This window comes from Lepidochelys olivacea (genome assembly GCF_965140295.1).
Source record: "Lepidochelys olivacea isolate rLepOli2 genome assembly, chromosome: 10".
Lineage (NCBI taxonomy): Eukaryota > Metazoa > Chordata > Testudines > Cheloniidae > Lepidochelys > Lepidochelys olivacea.
The window spans coordinates 34,522,718-34,549,984 of NC_140420.1; the positions used below are offsets into that span (position 1 = coordinate 34,522,718).

The 27,267-nt window shown below is 48.4% G+C and overlaps 1 protein-coding gene across 1 annotated transcript in view; it reads left to right on the forward strand.

The window, feature by feature from the left end:
- Positions 1-3,347: 3,347 nt before the first annotated feature.
- NLRC3 (NLR family CARD domain containing 3) overlaps positions 3,348-27,267 on the forward strand; it is a 48,256-nt gene continuing 24,336 nt past the window's right edge. Inside the window, exons 1-8 of the mRNA XM_084640548.1 lie at positions 3,348-3,399; positions 5,422-5,682; positions 12,646-14,389; positions 16,259-16,345; positions 18,973-19,056; positions 20,692-20,775; positions 23,169-23,252; positions 25,086-25,169. Of these exons, the coding sequence (XP_084496674.1) occupies positions 3,393-3,399; positions 5,422-5,682; positions 12,646-14,389; positions 16,259-16,345; positions 18,973-19,056; positions 20,692-20,775; positions 23,169-23,252; positions 25,086-25,169 (2,435 nt within the window). The 5' untranslated portion in view covers positions 3,348-3,392. The remainder of the gene's footprint in view (positions 3,400-5,421; positions 5,683-12,645; positions 14,390-16,258; positions 16,346-18,972; positions 19,057-20,691; positions 20,776-23,168; positions 23,253-25,085; positions 25,170-27,267) is intronic.

Here is a 27,267-nt window from a genome sequence, read left to right on the forward strand (position 1 = left end):
GAGAAAAAAATGATTAGCTCTTAGGCCACCAATAAAACTCCTTGAAGAGGCGATGGTGCATACCCTCAGAACATGTCCGAAGCATGGGGCCAAATTCAAACCACTGTAAACCCCCAAACGGAGAGAACCACAATAGATCAAAAGGGCGAGAGGAGAGCTGGGGGGAATTTGATTTTCTGTTTCAAGGAAAAGTCTGTGATTTCAACCCATTTTTTGTTCAAAATTGGAACAAAACCAAAAATGTTCCAAATCTCCTGTGAAACAAAATTCTGACTTGTGTGGGGGTGGGAGGAGGGGTGGTGGTGACAGAGTGCTGGGAATCAGCCACTGACACAGCACTCTGGTCACTGTTTAACCCATGAGTCCCCCCGGGGAGGGCCTGATTATGGGATCAGATTGGGGTGTGAGTAGCTAATGAGCTCAGTAACACCAAGCCTGGATAAAAGAGCACAGGAAGGAAGTGTGGGGGAGGGCGAGGATGCAGGAAAGAGAGAGATAAGAAAAGGCTAACAGGGCCTGACAAAAAGGAGTGCTCTGATGGCACTCGTGTGTGAAAGGCAGGCAAGTGAAGCCCTGCAAACAAATGGCAGGGAAGGTCTCTGAGAGGCTGCACATAAAGAGTGGGCGCAGTGGGACCCTGTCACAGCGGGGTTGGTTGAAACCTTGCGTGTTGATAAAATGGAAACATTTCTTGCTGATTTCAACTTGTTTTTTGTTTGGTTCGGGTGAGTAACTGAGCTCTGTGCTTCCCTGACCCGGGTTGAGCAGAGAAGCCGGGCTGGGGTGCTCACTGCAGCACTCCTCCCAGCACTGGCGTTTGACTGTGTTTGTGTTTGTTCTGTTGTGCCGTGCTCCAAGCAATGGGGTGGGGACGCTCCCTACGTACAGTGCTTATTTAATGTTGTTGTTGTGCGATATTGTACCTTTCCCTTCCATGTGCAGAGGGAACGGGGATCCAGTTAATCCCAACCCCAAGGCAGCACCTCCAGAAGAACCTCTCACCCCTTCTCCTGGCTCAATGGAAGCCCCTTCGCGGTGGCTCTCTGAGGTGCAGGATGGTATGTGCTCAGGGGTGTCTCTGGAGGAGGCATTGTCCCCTTGCCAACCTCAAGGGAATTTGCTGCACCTGTGACCCTGTGGAGATGCTCTGGGGCCAAAGCCCACAGGAGAGACCATTCCAGCATGCTGATGAAGGCCCCAGGGCACAGAGAGGGACTGGGAGCCATTGTACAGGGACAAGGCTTTTGGATGGGTGTCCCTGGACTCTGCAGATTTCCCAACATCTGCACAGCTCCTGGGTGGGGGCGGGCGGGCGGGCGGTGGCGGGGAAAGTGGGCACTAGTTTGGGACGCTGAACCCTCTGCTGTTCCTGGTGGAACAACCCTGTCTCTCAGCCCCTGGCACAAGAACTAGTAGCAATGTCTGCAAAGCGAGCCTCACAAAGGGCCAAATCTTAGCCACATGGGACCATGACCCTCCACAACTTCCCTTCACAGAGTTTCTTTTGCATGCCTCCATAGGAAGGGTTGGGTTTGCCACCCACCAGAAGAGAGGAAGATTTAGCCCTGCTCCTTGGCAAGGCTGTGCCATTTGGAACTGCTCTGCAAAGGACTCCCTTGGGTCTGCCTGCCTCCAGGAACCCCCCTAAGGAGGAGGATGTGTGCAAATGCAATGTAGTCTTTGGTTGGAACACCTCTGCTCCCAGCCTGCCTGCATGCAAGCCCAGCAGACAGGAGAACATAGCTCTGAAGGCAGCTGACCCCCCCTGCACCAGTTTCCACCTGGGGATGGGGAGATGCATGCGCAGAGACCCCCTCCACACATGGATCAAAAGGGGCCTGGTTTTCTTTGGCTTCTCAAACCAGACATTTTCCTCTTCTAAGCAATCCTTCCCTCCCACTGCTCGCGGCACAGGAAGTTACTGAATCCAGTGGTTATTTTCACAAAGCAAAGCAATTAGGGGGTGATACTGTAGCACAGAAATGAGAAGGAGTAGGTGGGTGCTCGTTAGCATACTTGGAGCATGATTCATTTGTGTAGTTGAGAACAGAGCAAGTACAGAGCTCTGAAATTGCTGCTAATTAACAAAGCTGGGGCAGAGGTTCTAGGCTCTGATTAGACCTGCTCAAACCTGAACGAGGCCCCTTGCAACGGTGTGTTTTATTTTTTTGGCTTTGCATCTTCCTTTCCAAACCAGATTCAAATCCCCACCCAGCAGTCCCTAGGGGGCTAGGCTTAGATTTTCACTCAGACACTTAGGGGGCACGTTGCAGAATGCATTGAGAACTGGCATCCTTGCACAAGGTCTAGCCAAGAAAGGTGTTGGCAGAGTGCTCTTGGAACTGATGCTATGGCATAGGGACTGAAAGCTGACATAGCCAGTCTGTGCATTCAGACCGTGATGTACTAGCATCCTGGCGTACTGTTTCAGGATGCCAGCTCCATAACACAGGGAGCATTGATCCTAGTGGCGCATGGACAGATTGATATTTAGTTCTTACTATTGTGGGGATCAGGTGATAGTAGGATGACCAGACAGCCAGTGTGAAAAATTGGGACGGGGGCACTGTTGCCTCTAAGCTGTGCATGTGTGCGCACGCACACGGCAAAACACCGCACGCACAAAGATTTGCACAGAAGCACAAAAATTTGCACAGAGGAAATTTTTTGCGCACACAGCTTGTCAAAAATTTGCACAGAAGAAATCTTTTGCACACACGGCCTGTCAAAAATTAGAGGGAACATTGACAGGGGGTGGAGGGTAATAGGAGCCTATATAAGAAAAAGACCCAACAATCGGGACTGTCCCTATAAAATCGGGACATCTGGTCACCCTAGGTGTTAGCATCATGGATCCGGGCAGCAGCATCCAAGCATGGGACTGGGACTGGGGCCCCAAGCTGTGGCATGACTGTGAGTGAGAATCTCAGTGGCTTGCAGCCTGCTCAGTCTCCGGCAGTCGCTCTGGGAAGGGCTTCTATTATAAGCTTTCAGTAGAGTACGGCACTTTCAGTCAGCAGCCTCACTGGCTCTAGTGCAGGACATTCTCCTGGTAGCTGCACAAACTTGTCTCAGCCGGAAGTGGCTCATGTCACCAGGGTCTTTAAAGGTTCCTCCCCTCATGGTTTCCCAACAGGCTGCAAGGAAATGTACCTGTGGGTCAGGGTTTGAGTGGTGCTGGCTCCCCCCTGCTACTGATGCTTTTCTTCTCCCTCCCTCAGAAACATGGAAAAAGGCTAATGGTTGCAGAATGAGCCGTGAATGGTGTGCCCTCACTGGGGCCCTGGTCTGAGAGGACAACGGGCAGAGTCAATAGGAAGGCAGTGGGGTCTGTCTGCCAGTCGTCACACTGCTATCGCAAAGAAGGCTTCTAATGCCACCGGAACCCCCTGATGGAAGGTGAGCAGGGGCGTGAAATGTGAGTGTGCATAATGATTAGGGCTCTCGCTCAGCGGTAGTTCGTCTTCGGGTTGTCACTGGTGGCAGCTGCCACCAAAAGCTAACCTTGCTTTCTGACTCCTGGGAAAAGGTGGGGAGCTTTCTCTGACGAGATTTCCTTGGTGTGAAGGGGCCATTTTCAATGATGACCTGTTTGTGTTCCATACAGCAAGAGGAAAAGACGAGGCAGCGAGGGGAAGGGTCTCCAGCCTGGTCTACACTAGAAAATTAGGTTGGTTTAACTATGTTGGTCAGGGTGTGAAAAATCCACATCGCTGAGTGGTGGTGGTGTTAAGCCGACCGAAGTCCCCAAGTAGACGGTGCTAGGTTGATGGCAGAATTCCTCTGTTGACCTAGCTACCTCCTCTCAGGGAGGTGGATTAACTACAGTGACTGGAGACCCCTTCTCATCGGTGTAAGTAGTGTCTACACTGAAGCACAGCTGTGCCACTGTAGTGTTTTAAGTGCAGACGAATCCTTCCTAGCTTGTCTTTTGAAAAGTGAGCCACACGATTTTTAACTCCTCAAAGACTGGACCAGAGTTACCAGTATTGTGCTGGGATATATGGGATACATTCTCTCACAGCCTTTGTTCCATTCAGTATAGCTGGCCTGCACTGTATCATGCAGTGCATAGGAAGGGGGGTGGAGATTAATGACCACAAAAGGACACAAGGATGTTTCTATAAAATCTTCTGATATTGAAGCTGGCACCTGCAGAGCCCCTTTCTAATAGGCTGGTTCCTGAGGGACTTAGCTTAGGTGTCATTTTCTCTCCTAACGTAACCAAATACTCAAACGAGCCCCGTGTTCCCTAACACCAAGTCCAGTTTAAATTAGAAGGAGATGTTCAGAATGTGGCCAGAGAGGTGAATACATGTGACTGTCCAGCTTAACCAATCAGAAATGTGACAACAGCCGTGTTTGCAATGTCGTACCTTTCCCAGACATGAAGAAGAGCTTGGTGTAACTCGAATGGTCTCTCTCACCAACAGAAGTCGGTCCAATAAAAGATATTGTCTCGCCCTCCTTGTCTTTACAACAGCCATAGGAATTATAAAGCAAGGAAGGACAACCTCCACGTTTATGGAGGTGTCATTCAGACTGGGAGGCATATCTCAAGTTGATCCGAGTTTTTAAATGGAGGTGAAAATCCCAAGAAGATAAGACTTTCTGGTACGATTTCTGGTGCTTCACTTTTTCACTAGGGATGAAATATTCCCAGAATGATCTTTCTTATGGTATTTTGCAGTACTTACTTTGTAATGAAAGAGGTGCCGGGGCTCAAGCAATTTTTTTACTTTCCTAACTGACACAGCAAGCCCAGAGGTGCCGGGGCTATGAACTGTCAAGCCTAGAGGCGCTGGGGCTCAGCCCTGGCACAAATTAAGCACCAGTATTTTGGCTTTTGGCCCAATCCAGGCTATGCAGAAATTCCCAGAAATCGTTTGAGTTTGATGTGAGTTTTTGGTGAAAGCTCACGTTGACTGAAACTGATTTGCATAGCCCTGTTGGGCAGCATCTGTATTTCTCAAGATTGTCCACTAAACCTTTCTCCCTTTCAGAAAGAGGTTTGATTGTCATCAGTGCATGTGTATTTGGAATATTTCTTCTAATGAATGAAGCAGAAATAATAGAGCAGAAACTTATTAGCTCAGCTGGTGCTGGACTTAGTTTGGGATTCTCTCACTGGCGCTCAATGGCTTCAGCCTAGTGTCTTGTTTGGACAGACCTAGTCAGCTTCAGTTTTATCTCCCTATGTATTTCGTTTCTGGGCAGCATGTTCTGTTCATTATGGTGCAGAGTCTGTACAGAGACCGCCTTGTCCAAGCAGCGCCTTGCCACAGCCATGTGATCTCCAAGAAACCTGCCTATCACCCTTCCATCTCCTGTCACCTCTGAGCAATGGATCCTCAGCACATAGAAGATCCAGATACTGTCAGTGACTCCTCACACTCATCACCCACCTTCTCTTCCTCACAGGGGTTTGGATCAACCGCTATCGGAAGCAGCTGGTGAGGTCCATCTCGTCGCAGTTCCTGGAAGACATCATCTGCTACATGAGGAAGCTGGATCTCCTTAGCGCTGAGGAGGCAGGCCAGGTGCAGGAGGTGAGCTCCCTGTCGGAGCAGGTGAAGGCGGTCATGGATCTTCTGGCTGGGAAGGGCAGCTATGCCTCTCAGTCCCTGCAGACTTACATAGAGACAACCAACTCCCAGCTCTATCTACACATCACCGTCTATGGTAGGAGATGCTGTTCGTTGTCTTCTGTCTGTGTCCATGTGTGTCATAAAAGTCTCTGTGTGTGTGTGCACACACGTCGGCATTGTCTGCTAGCAAGTGTGTACCTGTAGCATTCAGACCCAGGTGTACCCTGGGGAACTTTGCCTGAGTAAGGACAAAAAAGGACCTCCGGTTCTGACCCCTGTTGATTAAGAGAGCCAACTAAGGACACTATCACTGAGACACTCATAGACTCTAAGGTCAGAAGCGACCATCATGATCATCTAGTCTGACCTCCTGTGTTGCAGGCCACAGAACCTAACCCACCCACTCCTGTAATAGATCCCTAACTTCTGGCTGAGATACTGAAGTCATAGAATCCTAGAACCATAGGGTGAGAAGGGACCACAAGGGTCAGCTAGTCTAACCCCCTGCCAAGATGCAGGATTTGTTGTGTCTAACCCATCCCAGACAGGTGGCTGTCCAGCCTCCTTTGGAAAACCTCCAGTGAAGCAGCTTCTACAACCTCCCCAGGCAGTCTGTTCCATTGTCCTGCTGTTTTTAGAGTTAGGAAGTTTTTCCTGAGATTCAGTCTAGATCAGCTGTGCTGTAGTTTGAACCCATTGCCTTTTGTCCTGCCCTCTGTGGCAAGAGAGAACAACTTTTCTCCATCTTTCTTTATGGCAGCCTTTCAAGTATTTGAAGACCGCTATCATGTTCCCCCCTTAATCTCCTCTTTTCCAAACTAAACATCCCCAGTTCTTTCAGCCTTTGCCTTATGTTCCACACCTTTGATCATCTTTGTCACTCACCTCTGGATCCTTTTCAGTTTCACCACATCCTTTCTATACACTGGTGACCAAAATTGGATATAGTACTCCAGCTGAGACCCAGTCAGCCCCGAGTAGAGTGGTACTATCACCTTCTGTGACTTGCATGCTGTGCCTCTGTTAATCCAACCTAAAATTGCATTTGCTTTTTCTGCAACAGCATTGCATTGCTGACTCATGTTGGGGTTGGGATCCACCACAACTCCCAGATCCTTCTCAGCAGTGCTGCTGCCAAGCTAGTTATCCCCCATTCTGTATTTGTGCATTTGGTTTTTCTCCCTTAAGTGCAGCACCTTACACTTGTCTTTGTTGAATTTCATTTTGTTGTCTATTCTCCAGCTTAACAACATCCCTCTGAATTTTAGCTCCAGCCTCCAAAGTGTTAGCAACCTCCCCAGCCTTGTGTCATCTGCAAACTTGATCAGTCTGCTCTCTATTCCTACATCTAGATCATTAATAAGATGTTAAATAACACCAGACCAGAACAGATCCCTGTGGAACCCCACATGAGACCTCCCTCCAGTCTGACATCAGTCCATGAATAGTTACTCTTTGTTTGCTGTTGTTTAACCAGTTTTGTATCCATTTAATGGTAGTTCAGTTGAGCCTGCATTTCTCCACCTTACTTATGAGAACATCATGTGGGACTATGGCAGAAGCCTTGCTGAAGTCCAGATATACTATGTCCACCACATTCCCCCATCCACCAAACCAGTTACCCTGTCAAAGGAGGAAATTGGGCTGGTATGGCAGGATTTGTTTGTGGTAAATCCATGCTGGCTGCTAGTGATCACCCCTTCATCCTCCAGGTACTCGCAAATGGAATGTTTCATACATTGCTCCTGGTTTGGGGTACGGGCTGCTTTGTCCTGACTCAAGCTTGTGTGCAGGTAACTTGAACCTCCTGAGAAAAACACGCACACCAACTCTAGGCACATCCCCCTACGGGCCACTGCTCTCTGACCCACCCTCCCCACCGCTGGCATGGCAGAGCCAAGACAGGGGCTATAGTGTGTTGAGGAGTAGGTGGAACAACCTGCGGAATCAGGACCCAAAATTGTGGGCCCCACTGCAAGGGGAGACCCTTCCTTTCTCTGCCCTGCCCTGAGGAATGACTGTGTTTTCTGTATTTCTCACCCTTGTGAGTGGCTAGGGACATTTGCATGAAAAGAGGATCATTGTTGATTAGGACCAGACCTGCTTATCTGTCGCCTGCAGCCGCTTTCTTCTGATAGTGGTCCTGCCATCGCCACAATGTCAGTGGAAGATTAGTGATGGGGGCTTAGTGTTCCCTGGTGACGAGGCGTACATTGGAGACAGTCACTGAGCGGGTTACAGCTCTACGAGATGGCACCTCATGTAGCATATCTGCTTCCTGCATGTCCTGGCAGCAGATTCCAACCTGTGCAGTTCCACTACACTCTGCCTACCACTGCATTTGCAGGTGGATCTTCTTCACTTCCAACTGTCACTGCTAAGTGATGCTGCTGTGCGCTCTTCGGTGGTGGCTTAGAACATAAGAAGGGCCATACTGGGTCAGGCCAAAGGTCCATCTAGCCCAGTATCCTGTCTGCCGACAGTTGCCAATGCCAAGTGCTTCAGAGGGAATGAACAGAACAGGTAATCATCAAGTGATCCATCCCCAGTCGCCCATTCCCAGCTTCTGGCAAACAGAGGCGAGGGACACCACTCCTGCCCATTCTATACCTTTTCCAGTTCCAATAGACCTTTTTTGAGATGGGGCAACCAGATCTGCACACAGTATTCAAGATGTGGGTGTACCATGGATTTATATAGAGGCAATAGGATATCTTCTGTCTTATTATCTATCCCTTCCTTAATGGTTTCCAACATTCTGTTTGCTTTTTTGACTGCTGCTGCACATTGAGTGGATGTTTTCAGAGAACTATCCACAATGACTCCAAGATCTCTTTCTTGAGTGGTAACAGCTAACTTGGGCCCTATCATTTTGTATGTCTAGTTGGGATTATGTTGTCCAGTGTGCATTACTTTGCATTTGTCAACATTGAATTTCATCTGCCATTTAGTTGCCCAGTCACTCAGTATTGTGAGATCCCTTTGTAACTCTTCACAGTCAGCTTGGGACTTAACTCTCTTGAGTAGTTTTGTGTCATCTGCAAATTTTGCCACCTCACCGTTTACCCCCTTTTCCTGTTCATATGTGAATTGTGGCTGTGTTGTACTCAAGAGGTAGCTGCATTTCAGCGGATGGCAGGGTGATCTCAATAGTTTTGCTTGTTAAGTTGTAAAGCACATCTGGATCCTGGACGGGGCTACAGGAAGGTACACCATAGCTGCCCGTTTTACTGGAAAAACAAGCTTCCGCATCTTAGAGCCAGCGTGGCTACACAGAACAAGTTATTACCCTCTGCTGCCTCAAGCAGCATCAAGAGAAGCAGCAGTCATCGCTGATAGAGATGTAGGAGACAGAGAGAGCTCAGTGAGTCAGCTCGACTCGGGTCCCAAGTGGGGCTGGCAGCATTGCCAGTTAAAAGCCAATTATTTAACTGGCTTTGAGGGAGAGGGGTCATCTTGTTTGACTGGGAACGGGTTAGAAAATAGAATAAGGAAAAAGAACTTGGGTGAAATGTTGTTGCTGAAATGTTTGTTTCTGGAGAGCAGGGGGAGAGACTGGAGTGTACATGCCCCAGCTTGGTAATTCCTCACCATGGGAGGCAAGGCTGCCAGGCTGCGGTCCGCTTGATCTGTCTGTCCATATGTGTGTTATGGGTCTGTGGGACTGGGGAGGCTGCAGGGAGTATCTCTGCACTCCCAGGACGGTGGCTAAGCTCAGGCCCTACACTCCCCCATGGGAAAGGATTGCTCTCTCCTACTGCCCCCAGGTGTGCTATGACCCATGGATGGAGTTGGGGATGAGGAGGAGGCCATGCCAGGACCTGGACCCTGTTCCAGGCTGCAGAGCTGTCTAGATGCACAGGATGAGCATGCTGCAGCTCCTTCAGGAGCAGGCCTGTTCTACCTGTGTGCTGGGAGCTACAGGAGGGATTATGTCTGGTTTAGGAGCCCCACCTGGGGTGGTGCAGCTCCACACGGCCCCAAGACAGGGCTGGGGCTGAGTGCGCATTGCCATGCCCTTAGAAAATGTCTTGGGTCATATTGTGTATTACAAATACTGTACAATGAAAGGATGCACTGCCCTCAATATAGGGCTGCAGCTAACCACAACAACCTAGTGCTCAGGGATCTGGCAGTGACAGCGCCTGGACACAGCGAAGCGGCTTCCAAAAGCTCCCCAGCATAGTGTGGGGAATGAATCTAGGACTGAGGTTTTGTGCATGCGGAGCTGTACCCCAGGACTGTTCAGGAGCAGCCACCTAGCTCTGTCTCTCCTGTGGGAGCTGATCAAAGCCTCCTAGCCACACACCCAATTTGTCTGTCTTCTCATTTCTCTGCCTCAGGCAGCAGTTCAGTGTAAATAAGGTTGCTTAATAATTTGCCACCTAGACATTGAAACGCTGCTTCAAGTGAGAAAGTTTGAATAATTCAATCAGGGCTCTACTGTCTGGATAGTAATTGCACAGAAAAGCACTCAATAACATGATGGTGAAGGGGTCACAAGTTAAAGTCTCATTCTGTTTTGTTTCCATGTGTCAGCATCATGCAGCCTCCAAACAAGAAGTCTTGTGCTATATTTAAAAAGTAACAGCCATGTTCTGATGATGATTTACTGAGCACCACAGTCCCCATCCCAGGGATTTTACAAACTAAATCCATCATGGAACGTACAGTGCAGACATTGGGCTGCTACTGTAAGCCATGCTATGGCAAACTGGAGTCACTGACAGCTGAGTCTAAATGAGACTGGGAAAGTCTTATCTGGTGCAACAGATCTTCCAGCCCTTTGACATGCATATTCCATCAACATAGACTAGATAGGCTCCCTTAGGCCTTGTCTACACAGAAAATATTTTTTTCAGTATAATCTAAGAAGTGAATTTAAACTGTTATCATTATACTAGTATTGATCCGAATGTGAATATTCCTACTGCAGAACAAGAATGGCTTTTGTCAGTTTCACTTTTCTCGCTTGCGAAGGAGTTGAAGTTAAATCTAAAAAAAACATTCTTATTCTGGAATAAGAATGTCCACATGGGTAATAACAATATTGGTATAACTGGTAAAACTTTCCTGTGTACACAAGTCCTTCAACTGACTGACTGACCCACTCACTACCATGTTGTTTGCATCTCCTCCTTACATATCAGCTCTGAATTTGGTCAAGAGAGTCTAGCAAGAGAGAAACGCAGCTAAGAGGGAAGGGTGTATGAATATGTACAGTAACTCCTCACTTAATGTCCTCCCACTTAACGTTGTTTCGATCTTACGTCCCCGCTCAATTACAGAACATGCTCCATTTAAAGTTGTGCAATGCTTCACTATAACATCGTTTGGCTGCCTGCTTTGTCCACAGCTGGCAGCCCCGCATCAGCTCCCCTACACCCCCCACTGTGCCTTCCGCCCGCCGGCAGACCCCGCGGATCAGCGCCTTCCTCCTCCTCCCCCCGCCTCCTGCCCGTGGCAGTCAGCTGGCTGGCGGTGTTCAGGAGGCAGGGGAGGGAGGGGGAGCCTGCGCACCATGTCCTCGCTCCTCCTCTCTCCCTCCTGCACATTGCAAGCCAGCTGATTGCCCTGGGCAGGAGGCAGGGGAGGGAGAGGAGAGGAGCGAGGACGCAGCGTGCAGAGTAAAGGGGGGGGGGAGAAGAGGAGGGTTAAGGGTGGGGACTTGGGGGAAGGGGTGGAGTGGGTGGCTGAGGGTTGAGCCCCCCACCCTTGGTGCTTGCAGAGTAGGGGAAGCTGTCACTGCGCAATGTGCTTCTCCTAGCCTACAGCACCTTCAGCCTCCTTGCCTGCCTCATTGTCTCCAGTGCCAGTGGGCTGTGCCTGTGTGGGGTAAGGCGGGGGCACCTCCCAACTATAGTACTGTACTGTATGGCAAAAAAAAGTTTCCCTGGAACCTAACCCCAACATTTACATTCATTCTTATGGGGAAATTGGATTCGCTTAACATCATTTCAATTAAAGGTGCATTTTTCAGGAACATAATTACAATGTTAAGTAAGGAGTTACTGTAAGTTAATTACCCTTTACTTCAATGTACCCTTCCTTTCTCAGACTCCGTAACACTCCATCTAAGGGAGTGGGAGACAGCGTAAGGTGTTCCTGCGTACACCACCCTCTGCCTGACCTGCCAGTGGAATTGCACGTTCATTTGGAAGCCACAGAACTACTTATTTCTGTGAAGGACACTCTGAGTGGGGAACTTGCACTCTGAGATTTGGAGCTGAACTTGTGCTGAACTCGGACCATAACTCACTTTGGTTTCTTGTGAAACTGTGATTGACTTAACTGGCAGGCACAGCAAGACGCTAGCGCAGTTACGGGAGCCGTTACCATGAAAACAAAAGGGTCGCTAATGGATATCGGGAAACCTTTGTATGAGGCCTCAGGTTCGGCACCAGTTCAAATCTCAGACTGCGAGAGAGGCCCTTCCCCAGAAATCAATGGTTCCATTTTATTTGAACCAATGTTTTCTGTCAAAGCAATTTAACACCAGGGCTACTTCTACCCCTGGAAAGTAGATTGATGGGATTGGTGGGATCACAGCAGGGAGAATTTGTGACCATCGTTGTCAAAGATTTGCTGCTTCGGGCTTTTTAAACTTCCTTATGAAACATTTTAAACTAGATTGAACAAAGTCCTAGAGCAGATGCAGTCGGGACATTGTGCCTTTGCTTGGGGGCTGGAGGAGATGGCTCCATCTCTAACTTCAGTGATTCAGTGATGGGTGCAGTTTCCTGCCCTGACATTCAGTCGACACATTCCTCGACAAAGCAGCGGTAACCAGCAGCCAAAGCAGTTCCAGCCCCGTCCTTCTGGTAGCTGGTGAGTGTGTCTGAGTAATGAGAACTGTGCTCCCCATCACAATCACATCTACAGCTGGTACAACCCTCCCCCTTGGTTGCGAGTTTTCAAACGTGCTTTCCTGACCTCCGGAAGCTCCAGCTGGCTTCTCTTCCCTGCAATAATGAGAGAAGGTCAGGCTGTGCCTATTGCTTATGCTTGTGGTCATTGTCTGTCTCCCTCTTGACCTATTTTGCTTCTCTCTACACAGACCCTATGGTGCAAAAGCATTTGGAAAGTCTCCAGAACCGCTATGGAACTGGTGTGGAACTTGGCCAGCTGGAGAGGCTCACTAACCTTCTGCTGGTGGAAGGCTTGACAGATATTCAGCAGAAAGAGCATGATGTCATGCAGATTGAGGCCACCAAAGGCATGAGAAATGTTGCCAAGAAAATCCCCCTGGAGAAGCTCTTCCTTCCTCTGTCTAAAGTCAGCATTCCTCCTCGAATCTCTGTGACCGTGGGTGTGGCTGGGATTGGCAAAAGCACTTTGGTGAAACTGTTTGTCTGCATGTGGGCCAAAGGGGAGGTCAATAAGGATATCATATTCGTGCTACCTCTCAGTTTCCGGGAACTGAACACTTATGAGAAACTCTCTGCTGAGAGGCTCATCCGGTCAGTATTTCCTCACATCACTGAACCCAGCTTTATCTCCAATGGTACAGCCCGGATTTTACTGATTCTGGATGGCTTGGATGAGTTTAAGACTCCTTTAGATTTTTCCAACACAGTTGTTTGCACGGACCCCAAAAAGGAGATTCAAGTGGATAGTCTGATCACCAATATTATCCGTGGCAACCTGTTCCAGGAAGCTTCCATTTGGGTCACTTCACGGCCCACAGCAGCCAGCCAAATCCCAGGTGGCCTAGTTGACCGGATGACAGAAATACGCGGTTTTGGAGCAGTGGAGATCAAGGACTTCTTGGATCAGATGTTCCTGGAGAACAAAGACTTATCCAATCAAGTCTTGGGTCAGATCAAGGCTAACAGATCTTTGTACACAATGTGTACGGTTCCTGCCTTTTGCTGGATATCTGGCTCCTCAATGGGCTATTTCCTAAAGAACAGCACTGATCAATCCCAAGAAATGACAACTGTTCCAAAGACTTTATCAGAAATCTACTCCTATTACTTTAAAATGGCACTGAGTAGTGACTGGCAGGAAAAACAGAAGGAGACTCCCAGGATAGAACAAGCTATAAACAACAGCAAGAAAATTATTGGTAACCTGGGTCGGCTTGCATTTTATGGTCTGCTCAAGAGAAAGTACGTATTTTACGAACAAGACTTGAAAGCCTATGGCATAGACCTCTCATCACTACAAGGCAGCTTGTGCAGTAGGATGTTACTCAAGGAAGAGATGCAGTTCTCCACTGTCTACTATTTCTCCCATTTAACCCTCCAGGAGTTTTTGGCAGCCACTTATTACTATGCTTCAGCAAAGCGAGCAATATTTGATCTCTTTACTGAGAGCGGGATGTCCTGGCCTAAGTTTGGTTTCCTCAATCACTTTAAGAATGCTGTCCAGAGATCACTGCAGTCAGAGGATGGGCAGCTGGATATCTTTGTGCGCTTTCTCTCTGGCCTTCTCTCCCCACAGGTGAACAAATTGCTGTCTGGTTGGCTCTTGGTGAAGGATGAGCATAACAGCTTCCGAAGCCACATGATCAGCTTTCTCCAGAGCTGCCTGAACACTGACTATGTCATCTCCTCCAGGACCGTGAACATCATGCAGTGCTTGTATGAAGTGCAGCACATGGAGCTGGCCAAGACAGTGGAGGAAGCTATGAAAAATGAGAGCTTGGCTGGGATGTTAACACCAGTGAATTGCTCTGCCCTGGCTTATCTCCTCCAGGTCTCTGAGGTGTGCATGGAGGAGACAAACCTCTCCAACTGCCTCACCTACAATATCTGCAAAAGTCTGCTTTCACAGCTTCTCTTCTGCAGTAATCTCCGGTAAGTCAGATCTGGGTTTCCTGTAGGGATCGGGACTATTTCCACATTTTTGTGACATGCGGTAGAAAGTAGCAGCTGTTTAAAGGATATGTGGCAATTATTTTATTCAGGACTATTGTCCTGCAAACAGAAATATACTCTAAAGGTGCAGAGAAGAATGGTATGGGCATGTGGTACTGAGGCAATATGTGTCGTGTTCAGAGCTGGGGGCTGAAAGTCCAGACTCTTGGGGTCTTCTAGTGGAGGGGACTGGAGTAGAAAACCTCTTGAGGTCTCTTCCAGTCCTGTGATTCTATTATTCTATTTTTGGCTCTGCCACTGATCTGCTGTATGACCTTGGGCAGGTCACTCCAGCTCTGGTCTTCAATTTCTCCACTTGTAAAGGAGAGAGGATACTATCTACTTCACAGGGGTGATGGGAGGCTTGGTTAATCCAGGGTCTATTTCAGGAGTGGGTGAGGTTCTGTGGACTACGATGTGCAGGGGGTCAAACTAGATAATCCTGATGGTCCCTTCTGGCCTTAAAGTCTATTAGTCTAATATGTTCAAAATGGCACGTGTTCTTTGGGTGAAAGGAGCTGGGGAAGTGGAAGCGGCAGTACTACTATGCCAAACGTTGTGCTGTGTTTGTTATTACCTATGTGTATCAGTGGCTGATGAGCTATCCTGAGATGCTGGTAGTATTGCTTTACAGAGGCCGCTTAGGAGACCACGGAGTCTGGAACTGGCATTCTTGCTTTGTGGGCTGGTAGAGGTAACAAGACTAAGAGGAGGCAGGTGTCTTTACTTGAACTACTTTCACATTGTACCTTCACCTCTGAGGAGCAGAGGCTAATTCAGTCACTTTCACTTCATAGTACTTGACCTCTCTGCTGAGGTTACAATAATAGGTGTTGATTTAATTGGGCGAGGGATGACATGGGCACTTCTCCACTAGCAATTGGACTCAGATCCCCAACTCATTTCACATTGGCCAATGGATAGCCCTTAAAAGACCTTTAGTTATTGCTGGCCTGGATGGATGAGAATCCGCAACTCACAGGTAGAAGATTTTGCATTTCACTCACAGTCCCAATAGCAATCCAGAAGTCTATTGGATCTTTATACCATTTGAGGCTGGTTTAGCATCCCCATTGGATAGACGTCCCCAAAAGTCAGCTGTTCCTAATATCAGACTTAGCGACAAGTAGACAAAGTAAGACCAGGTGACAAGGACTGGCACTGGCTTCAACACAGTGCATTTTAGAGTTGTGCAGGCCTGGAACATGTATTTAATGGTAATGACATGACCTGTGGCAACTACAACCTCATGCCATCTTACAAGACTTATAAAGAGAGGCCCCTGGGCAGTGCAGAGTCCTGTATCGCTATGTTGGAATAGGCTTTACACTTCTGCCATATCTTTCATTGGAGGAACCCAAAGGACTTAAATGTGATTTTTGTATAAGTGAAGCATCTCCAAGTTTTTAGAGGACGTTCTCTGTGGAAGAATAGGGCCTCCTAGAGTTATCCTGGGATGCTGGTAAGTGTGACTGCGTTATCCTAGAGAGAACGGACTCTTCTGGCGCTGTGCATATGGAACGTTCTCTAGTCATGAGGATCAGCAGTGTACAGGCTCTCGGCTCCTTGCTGGGGGATGGTGGGGGGAGGTCAGCTTCACTGTGAAAGGCAGCATCTCAAGGAACATGCTACCTCTGACGGGGGTCGCTCTGTGAACTCTTGAGCATGGAAGCTGCACAGATCAGGATCTCTTCATTTTTTCGGAGAGCTCTCACTCTCAGCAGCTCATAATGGACATTTGCTCCTCCTCCTTGTATTATCAAAATGCTTTGTTCTCAGCCGTCTCTTCTGTTTTGCTTTGTTGGCCAGGCTGGACAACAACAAGTTTAAGGACAACGTGATGGAGCTGTTGGGGAGCGTGCTGAGTGTGAAGGATTGTCAGATTCAAAAGATGAGGTACTGGCTAGCATTCATAAAATATTTTGGGGTGTCACTGCAGTGGCCATTTGAGCTAAAGGTTCATGAACTCTCTAAACATTCACATGATCTAAGCTGTGTTGTGAGATGTGCCCTCAGCAAAGCATTGCGCCATGTGTCTCCGCGTGGTCATCCACTCAGGGTGCAGCAGCAGTCAACAAAGAGAGCAGAACAGAGACCATGAGGAAAGGGCGAGAGAATAAAACAGAAAATATCATAATGCCACTGTATAAATCCATGGTACGCCCACACCTTGAATACTGTGGGCAGTTCTGGTCACCCCATTTCAAAAAAGATACATTAGAATTGGAAAAGGTGCAGAGAAGGGCAATAAAAATGATTAAGGGTATGGAACAGCTTCCATATGAGGAGAGATTAATAAGACTGGGACTTTTCATCATGGAAAAGAGACGACTAATGTGGGGGGATGTGATAGAGGTCTACAAAAGCATGAGAGGTGTGGAGAAAGTGCATAAGGAAGTGTTATTTACTTCTTCTCATAACACAAGCACCAGGGGTCACTCAATGAAATTAATAGGCAGCAGGTTTACAACAAACAAAAGGAAGTATTTCTTCACACAACACACAGTCAGCCTGTGGAACTTGTTGCCAGGGGATGTTGTGAAGGCTAAAAGTGTAACTGGGTTAAAAAAAGAATTAGATAAGTTCAAAGAGGACAAGTCCAGCAATGGCTATTAGCCAAGATGGTCACAGATGCAACCCATGGTCTGGATGTCTCTAGGTCTCTTGACTGCCAGAAGTATCTGGCACTGACTGCTGTCAGAGACAGGATACTGGGCTAGATGGACCATTGATCTACATGGCTCCCGTATGGCCATTCTTATGTTTGACTTGCAAGCCCTAGCCACTCACTAGTCATCTTCTCCACACTAAAATTGACCTTTTTGTCTCTCTTAATATTGCTGTAGAGCCCAGTGAGATATGTTCTCGTAGTTCAGTGCATGCAGGTAACCGCCTAACCCCCGAGCAGTTTGGGTTACCAACCTGCCTCCTAAACTGGTGCTCAATCCCATCTTAACTGACCAGCAAACGCCTCCTCTAACAGGGGGACTTCCAGGGTGGAGGCTCCCCTGCTGGGCAATGCTAATTGACCAAGATGATGATGATGTCATTTGCTGGTATGAGAATGGATGTTTATTGTAATCACAGTCAGGGTGGTGGCTTTGGGAACACACGTTTGTCAAGAGGGGTAGGTGAGCAGGGCAGGTCTCCCACTGCCACGCTGTCTCTCTACACAGCTAATTGCAGTTCATGGGCAGACTTTGACTCTCAAAACTTGTGATCAGTGCCGCCTAGATCAGTAATTTTCAGCTAGATATCAGCCTCTGTCTCTTTCTGAAATCTGCTGCTTGAGCGGCAAATTGTGGCCGAAGGCAGGGAAGTGAGGACTGTGATTTGTACTTAGTTTTACTGGAGTTTTGCTCTCCAAATTGCAGTTCCCAGCTCTCTTGGGCCAGGGGTTCTGAAATGTGGAATTAACAAGGAATAGTTCCCGTGGGCTCAGACACTAAAGTGCTGGTGCAGACAGTATGCTTTGCAATGCTGGTGGAGGCTCTCTCTGAGCTCTTCTGAGAAAAGGCATTCATAAAGTAGCCAGGCCACAAGCAGTGCTGATGCCTTCAAAGTCAGCTGTGCAGATAATTCCCCAGTACCTTAAGCTGGCAGGTTACCGGAGTCTCTCAGGTGAGGTTTGAGGACCTGGGTGGCACAGCCCGAGATGAGGGGTCTGTTACAGGAGTGGGTGGGGGAGGTTCTGTGGCCTGTGATGTGTAGGAGGTCAGACTAGCGGCTCATGATGGTCCCTTCTGGTCCAGATCTCTGAGTCTGCGAGTTATTTGGAATAACAAAGTCGGATCTGGTTAGTGGCCCATGTCTGAAAACCGTGGGGCAAATGGCTAACCTGTAGGACACTGAGGCTGAGTATTGTGTTCTGCCTAGCACTCTGCACTGCTCCTGAGGATAAGTTTGTGGCTCCTTGTTCTCCTGCCCCCTTACAGCAGGAGACCCTCCCCTCTTTGGGAGCACCGGGCCACCAGCAAGCAGAGTCTACCTTTCCCCACCTACCTCTTCCTTCCTCCAGCTCTGTGCCCCTGCCCAGACTCCCTCTCACTTCCACATGAGTCATTGCCTGCCCCAGTGTGGTGCAGCACCTTCCCACAGCCCTCCTGGGACCCAGCCAGGGAGAACTGTCAGTCATAGCCGCAGAGCACAGCCAAGGACAGGGATGGCTCGCTGGGGCCATGGGACTCGTTGCAGGAATGAATTCCAGTCCAGCTAGGTCTGTCAACAGCCAGCACCTCTCCCTGCACCTGCCATTGTCCTCAGTCCCCAGATGACATATACCCAGGGATCAACTGGTTTCCAAAGGGTTAACATGATCTTATAATGAACCAATGGAATTGTATTTTTCAAACATAATATGGTCACCTCCATGTTATAACAGTATTCCTCTTCCGTGCAAATGCCTCAGCTGTGTCCTTGGCAGTTTCTGTGGCCGGCAGCGGGCTTAGAGGGATGTAATGGGCTAGGAACTGTATTTGTTCTCCTTAGACTAGATGCTAACTCCAATTTCTTTTCCCGGACAGCTTGGCAGAAAACCAGATCAGTAACAAAGGGGCCAAAGCCCTTGCCAGATCTCTGATGGTCAACAGGAGCCTGACGGTACTTGAGTAAGTTTCGTATGTTTCCTAGTTGATGTCGTCCATGCTGTGGGCAAACATGGGTGCCTCCAGTGCACTCACACGCCGTCGGCCGTTTCCTTCATGAAAATTGATTAAATAGAATGGGTGACGTCAGCTGACCTTAATTTCTCCACATTGGAGGATGGCTCCTGCCCACCGTAATCAGTTCCCAGAAGAGATGAATGTTGTGGTTGTAGTATTCTTGACTGGTGACTAATGAAAGAAATGTCAGCTGCCAAGCTTCTTTTCTCTTTCTGAAATCAGCTGTCACCAAATATCAAAGATTCCACCCCCAAAGCCGCTTGAACACTGAAATCCAGTAAGAAAGCTCATGTGATGCCCTCTTGTGAAAAAAATCAAAGGTTAAAATCCCTTCCCTGCTCCCCCCACATTCAGAATGAACGAGCATTGCAGACATCGTGACAAAGATTCACAATGAGGGACCCCAAAAAGTTATTCATCCAGGAAATGTAAGGCGCTGTATGATTCCTTCCTTGGGTGTGAAAAGCTCTCTCTACAGCCTCAGTTTCACACTTATTTATTTGTGATGTCAATGATTTTCAATAATAGTAGTCGGGGGACACCAAATTTGTGTGAAATATACTCAACTTTTCCATGTAAAGTTATACATCTAGGAACAAAGAACGTAGGCTGTACTTATGGGATGGGGGACTCTACCCTGGAAATCAGTGACTGTGAAAGAGATTTGGGGGTCATGGTGGGTAATCAGCTGACGATGAGCTCTCAGTGTGATGCTGTTCCGAAAAGAGCTAATGCGATCCTTGAACATATAAACAGGGGAAACTAGAGTAGGAGCAGGGAGGTTATAGTACATCTGTTTGGCACTGGTGCAACCCCTGCTGGAATCCTGTGTCCAGTTCTGGTGTCCTCAGTTCAAGAAGGATGTTGATAACTTGGAGAAGGTACAGAGAAGAGCTGCAAAGATGATTAAAGGATTGGAAAACCTGCCTTACAGTGACAGACTGAGCTCCTTGAGTTTAATTAGCTTAACAAAGAGAAGGTAAAGGGGTGACTTGATCACAATCTGTTAAATACCTACTTGGGGAACAAAGAATTGACAATAGGCTCTTCAGTCAAGCAGACAAAGATCTAACAAGTTCCAATGGCTGGAAGTTGAAGCTAGACAAATTTAAGATTGGAAATAAGGTACACATTTTAACAATGAGGGTAATTAACCAGTGGAACATACCAAGGGTTATGGTGGATTCTCCATCACTGGCAAGTTTTCAATCAAGACTGGATGGTTTTCTAAAAGCTCTGCTCTAGTTCAGACAGGAACTACAGTAATTCAGGGAAGACCTATGGCCTGTATCCTACAGGAGGTCAGACTAGATGATTGCAATGGACCCATCTGGCCTTAGCTGTGAATCTATGTAATGATGGACAGTTGACTCTTGATTCCTCCCATGGCGACCTATTAAACTGCACTAAAGTCACCCTGAGTTCCAGTAACAGAGGCTAAGCCCCACTTGCTGAGAAGATCAAGGTTTAAACTGAATGTCCACCCTTAACTCTCCCTTGTCATACCAGTTTTGTTCTTGTCCGGATTTTCTAACTTTAGCTTTTCTTTCTCTCTTTATCCTCATTTCGCCTTCTCCCCAGCCTTCGCAGTAACGCCATCGGACCCACAGGGGCGAAAGCACTGGCTGATGCACTGAAAATAAACCAAGTCCTACTCTCCCTGAAGTAAGTGCTGTTGGTTTTCTTTCCTTGGCTTCTTCTGAAAGCTAATTCCTAATAGACATAATTGTATGTGCGAGAGACCGCTGTATGGGTGTGAACAGTCCTCATCTCACTGGCTATCAGATGTTCAAATGACTAGACTAGAAAGATTGTGGGTAGTAAACAGCTTCCTTCATCCCAGCATAAGTGCAGTCAGCTTGCAGCAGGTGGCTGTCACAGGTGCAATAGCCATAGAAACAACATCTCACTTGCAATGTCCAGGAACAATCCTTTCCTGACAGGGCTTTGGCAGAAGCAGACAACTCCTGAGAGTTGTCTCCATCTTAACTTTACAGGGGACCCAGGAGAAGCCACCTAGATGCTACTTAGTTCTCTCCAGATGCCCAGCTGTGTGGGGGATGCGCTCACTGAAGCTGCTAGCTCTTTACAGTGATGCTGTGCTTTATGGTGTCGTGTCAAAAGGGCTGTCCAGGGACACAGCAACATCTGTGTTGTGTTCTTGGATTTTCTCTGCTATCCCTTTTCTTTAATAAGATGAGGTCAGATCCAGGGCAAATTGCCTGTACGTATAAACGTACTGCATACTAGTAAGTAACATTTACACTTTGGCTATGGAACGAGGAGAAACTCAGTGGTTTTGGCTGAGTTGTGCTCTGAGGTTTTGGAGTGGTTGGACTTTTGGGCCCCTGTGAACGGAAATCAAAGGAATTGTTCATGTGATTCCCTAGCAACTGAACCTGTTGAGTTTTGTACTTCGTAAGTTACGGATCCAGTGGGCCTGGTGCTCCTCTCAGGGATGCTGGCATAAATCAGGAATAGGAAGTCAATGAACTTATGCCAGTGAGAAACCAAGGCAGGATCAGAATCAAGCCCAATAGATCTAGGTATTGGCTCAAACCACAAAACTGAGATTTGGATTTTGAATACCCCCTTCCCCAGTCTGAGGTGTGAGGGAGTCAAGCTGAGGAGTTCTGGCTCCAACCCAGTCTACTTATATCTCCTTACCCTGAACCAACTATCCGGAACTACTTTGAACTCTCCCTCCTCCCCCATTCTCTTTGTAGAAGTCATAGGGCATAACTTAGTACATGGACTGAGGGATTGGGATGGATCTGGTTGGGGCATACATGCCCCAACATCTTATTATTGAGTACAATATCTATTGACTTACTGTCTTGTTTATATTTATTGAATTATTCTCCATATTGAGATTCAACTGCTATTTAAAAATCATGATTATGATTATGATTATTGTAAAAAAATAGGCAGAAAGTTTTAAAACAATCAAGAGGAAGTTTTTCTTCACACAATGCACAGTCAACCTGTGGAACTCATTGCCAGGGGATGCTGTGAAGGCCAAAAGTATAACTGGGTTCAAAAAAGAACTAGATAAGTTCCTGGAGGACAGGTCATAGAACATCAGGGTTGGAAGGGACCTCAGGAGGTCATCTAGTCCAACCGCCTGCTCAAAGCAGGACCAATCCCCAATTTTTGCTCCAGATCCCTAAATGGCCCCCTTGAGGATTGAACTCACAACCCTGGGTTTAGCAGGCCAATGCTCAAACCACTGAGCTATCCCTTCCCCCTCTCTTGGCTCTTAGCCAAGAATGATCAGAGACACAACCCCATGTTCTGGGTGTCCTAAACCTCTGACTGCCAGAAGCTGGGACTGGATGACAGAGGATGGATCACATGATGATTGCCCTGCTCTGTTCATTCCCTCTGATGCACCTTGTACCATCTACTGTCAGAAGACAGGATACTGGTCTGACCCAATATGGCTGTTCTTATGTTCTTTTATGTTCTTCTGATGGCACCGAGGGGCGGGGAAGAGCAGGAAGCCAGGCAGAAGGAAGACTAGGCAGAGGAGGAAATGGAGGGATAGAAGTGGCCTATAAGACAATATAAAAAATGAAGGGCCTGATGTCTTAGTTACCCTCAGGCTGCTTTACCCCGCTCTGGCAGTGTGAGGGCCATCAGGTGCAGGCAGATGTGTAAAGTGGATGTCCGTGTAATCTACAGCCACTTTAAGGACTCTTTACCATGTGGCGTGGTGTGGTGGAGTGGTGTGGTGTGAAGGAATGTGTGACTCAACCCCACCACCTTAAACACAAGGGAGGGAGACGAGAAAGGGCAAGAGGTGTCTGGAAGAGGTAGGCTGCTAAGGGGGCAGGAGGCAGTCCCAAATGGCAGGGGCTGGGGGCAAGACTCAGGAGGCGCACTAGGAAAAGAACAGCACAGGAAGTTCAGGCACATGGGGGTTCATTCTTTTATACCATTGCCTGTGGCCTCAGGAGACGGCATGGCTAATATGAGACAGGCTGGGACAGTCTGTGGCTGCATTCTGCTCTAATTCCTAGTTTTTCCACAATAATTGTGTTGTGTTATCTCTGCAGCCTCCAGAATAACGTGATCAAGGAAGATGGTGCTAAATTCCTGGCTGAGGCCCTTTTAACCAACCACAAGCTGACAACTTTGCAGTGAGTGATTCTAAAACCCAAGCTCCCCTATGGTTTGCTGTCTGCTCCTTTCCGTGGCCATCTGCAAGGGCAGCGCTGTGGTCACAGCAGCCTGCTGCTAATTCCCCTTCTTGGCTTGGCCTCCTGGTCAGGGCCATCTGAAAGCACAAGCAGATGAGCCATTGTCCTCTGCCCCACAATCTGACCATTTTCCGTGTCTCTACTCAGACACTTAATCATGTCTTTGCACTCCATTAATCACGGGAGATTAATAATGGGAGACCTCAATTCCTCCTCCATTGCCCAGGCTCCAGTCGCAAGGGTGCCACCATTTCACACAAGGAAGCCTGCACTGCTCACATCAAATCTGGTTTACAGGAACCACATTCCCGCAAACCCATTCGCCTACAATGCGCTAAATCTACTGCAATTGCTGTGCCCAAAAGTGGGCAGAGGCCAAGTGTGGAGAGAGATGCTCTTCTGTTCAAGGAGCAGGAGGGGGCAGGACAGAGCCGATCTGAAGGAAACATGATAGATGGTGGGGTGGACCCTGAGGAAGATGGTGCCTGGTTTGTTTGCCTGGTTCATACCCAGTCTGTCTTATTTATTCTAACCACTAAGAAGATAAAGCTAAGTGCAAACTACTACAATTAGGAAGCAAAAATGAAATGCACAGCTACAAAATTGGGAATAACTGACTAGGTGATAGTACTACTGAAAAGGATCTGGGGGTTAGAGTGGATCACAAATTGAATGTGAGTCAACAATGTGATGCAAATGCAAAAAAACGCTTATTTCATTCTGGGGTGTATTAACCGGAATGTTATATGTGAGACATGGGAGGTAACTGTCCTGCTGTACTCAGCACTCGTGAGGCCTCAGCTGGATACTGTGTCCAGTTCTGGTTGCCTCACTTTACGAAAGATGTGGACAAACTGGAGAGAGTCCAGAGGAGAGCAACCGAAAGGATAAAAGGCTTAGAAAACCTGACCTATGAGGAAAGGTTTAAAAAATCTGGACAAGTTTAGTCTTGAGGAAAGACAGAGGGGGGACCCGATAATAGTCTTCAAATACATGAGGAGCTGTTATGAACAGGACTATGATGAATTGTTCTCCATGTCCACTGAAGGCAGGACAAGAACTAATGTGCTTAATTGGCAGCAAGGGAGATTTAGGTTAGATATTGGGGAAAATGTTTTGACTGTAAGGACAGTTAAGCACTGGAACAGGCTTCCAAGGGAGGTTGTGGAATCTCCATCACTGGAGGTTTTTCAGAACAGGTTGGACAAACACCTGTCAGGGATGGTCTAGGTTTACTTGGTCCTGCCATAGCGCAGGGGCTGGACTAGATGACCTCTCAAGGTCCCTACCAGCCCTACTTTGCTATGATTTTAGGTCAGGTCGAATAGGGCATGTAACAGAGTGTGATGTCAAGTGTGATGCTAGATTGGCAAGGATTTGCCTTGATGATGATGATGATGTCTGTCAATATGGTAATGGCTGATAACAACATGATCATGGCTGTTACTTGGTGTGACCAGGCCAGCTAGTCTGCCATCCTCCACTCTGATGGAAAAGTCCACCCACCAGCTTACCTGGGGCAGCTATTCAGAGAGAATTTGAGGATCTAGGTCTAGTAGAGCATGATAAGAGATGGGATGAAGGTATAAATAGCAAAAGAGTGTGCACCAAAGCTACCTGTGTGCATTAGGGGAGTACAAAATATACAGAGGCAGAAGTGCCTCAGCCAGAAATGGGAGACCTCAAGTGAGAAGAAGGAAGTTAAAGTGTGTTATTGATGGAGAGCTGACTCCCTCTTTTTGAAGTTTATGGGTGATTCTGTCTTCTTCACAGCCTTCAGAAGAACTCCATTGGGCCCCAAGGTGCAAAGAAAATAGCAGAAGCACTGAAGCAGAACGGGAATCTCAGGGAACTGATGTAAGGATTGACACAGAGGTTACAAGTTAATAGAGAGATGAACAACGATTGAGGGTGACACTAACTTCTGAGTCCCCTTAGGATCTGTCCCAACCTGTTATGACATGGTGTACAAGAAAGGCCAGATATTGCCACCCCTATTCCATGGGTGGTCCCACTGAAATCAGGGGGATTTCTCATGGAGGGATGGACTGACTGTTCATTGTGGCTCAGAATGGCAGAATGTGCATAGGGTGGGCGGTCAGGGAGTCATTTCATAGGCATGGGAGGAATGTTTATGCTCACCAGTTCCCGTGTGATGTATCTTGTAGTAGATCAGCAGGGATATGATAGAGACACTGACGTCAGTGCAAGTGCTGCACCCTATATACAGCTTCATGAGTGTGGATGGGTGCGCGGCTGTGACCACAGGGACACGAGTGGGGCGGGAAGGTAGTGTGTGGTAACAGCCAGCCAGGGACAGGAAACCCCACCAGACTCCCCTGGCAGGGTTTCCTGTGCATTCTTCATTGGGAGGCCAGGGTTTGACCTCTGCTCATCCCCTGCTCGCTGTCGAGTGCCTTCCTGCAGCAAGCATGTGGCCCCAAAACCCTGTGGACACCTTGAGCCTGGAAGGGATATCTGGGCTCTCTATGGGCACAAGGCCATCCACGCAGACCATCTGGGGCTGTGCAGCAGCTCGGGTGCTCGGCAGCTATACCTTGCTTCCTGACTGCCCGGCCGCTTGGCAGCCGTGTTGGCAGGATTCCCATTAAAGGGGAGAGGGGCTCCCACTGTAGAGGGGGCAGCTGGCTGTATTATATCTCCGGAGGAATCTCTATTGGGTGTCCGGGGGAAGAGATGCATCTCTCACTCCTTCCTCCAGTGTAGGTACCAAACTAGATAGGCCCCTTTTTGAGAGGTTTGTCCCTGTGCGATACTGGGACAAAACCAGACGTGGTTTTCTCCAATGTAGGATGGGGGATGCCACTCAGCACCCTGCAGCTCTTAAAAATGGCTTCTGCCCAGGCAGTGTGACCTCACATCTACTGTCCTGCTGGCAGGGGCAGGATCATGTTGGCGGGGATGGGGTCATGCTGTTCCTGGAAGTACTAGGATGTCTGGTATTCTGGAAACGGGCGAGTGGCCACCTTATTCCAGTGTACCCACTGCCTGCCCTATCCCCCCAGCATGCCTCACTGGGAAGAGCCACACCTCCATGGCCCCTTTTCCAGCACGGGGAGGGAGAGACCTGTTTGAAGGGGATCCTCTGCATGCCGATCAGAAGGGTACAGTCTGGCCACACTTGTTCTTATGTTAATAATGTACCCTGGAGAGGGCCTGGGCACACCCATTGCTGGAAGTACAGCAGCTGTGCCCCCAGAAATACGAACCACCGTAGTCAGGGAACACAAATCAGACAAGCACTAGAGCTAAACACATGTCTGGGGTCGCACTTTGCAACTCCCTGGAAAGCTTCCCTTCCAAGAGCATTTCTATGAAAAGCCAAACTAGGGAAGGAACAGGTTAAAGAATGTTCAGATCGATCAGCTGTATTAAAGTTGGCAGGGCCTGGTGAAATTCATCTTAGGGTACTTAAGGAACTAGCTGAAGCAATCTTGGAATTGTTAGAGATTATATTGGCGAACTCATGGAGGATGGGTGAGGTCCCAGAGGACTGGAGAAGGGCAAACACAGTGCTGGTCTTTAGAAAGGGGGACAAAGAGGATCTAAGTTTCCTGTAAGCTAAATAAGCTGCTGGCCATGCAGGCTGGGCAGGCGCTCAGGGAACCTGTCCAGCTAGGACCTGCTGCAGCTGTGGGAGGGGCGCCCCTTCCCCAGCCCCAACCTAGCCTGGCCCCAACCTTCTGCGGCTGGGGGAAGGGTGCCCTGAGGCGCTGACTTCCCCTTCAGCCAGGGGGGTGCTTGATCCCCTGCTCCCTCCCAGGTCCCACCCCACCTCTTCCTGCCCCATCCCACCTCCGCCCCGCCTCCTCCCCCAAGTGCGCCCCATCCCCGCTCTTCCTCCCCCTCCCGGAGCTTCCTACATGCTGCAAAACAGCTGTTCACAGAGGGCAGGAGGCACTGGGAGGGAGGGGGAGCTTGGCTGCCAGTGGCT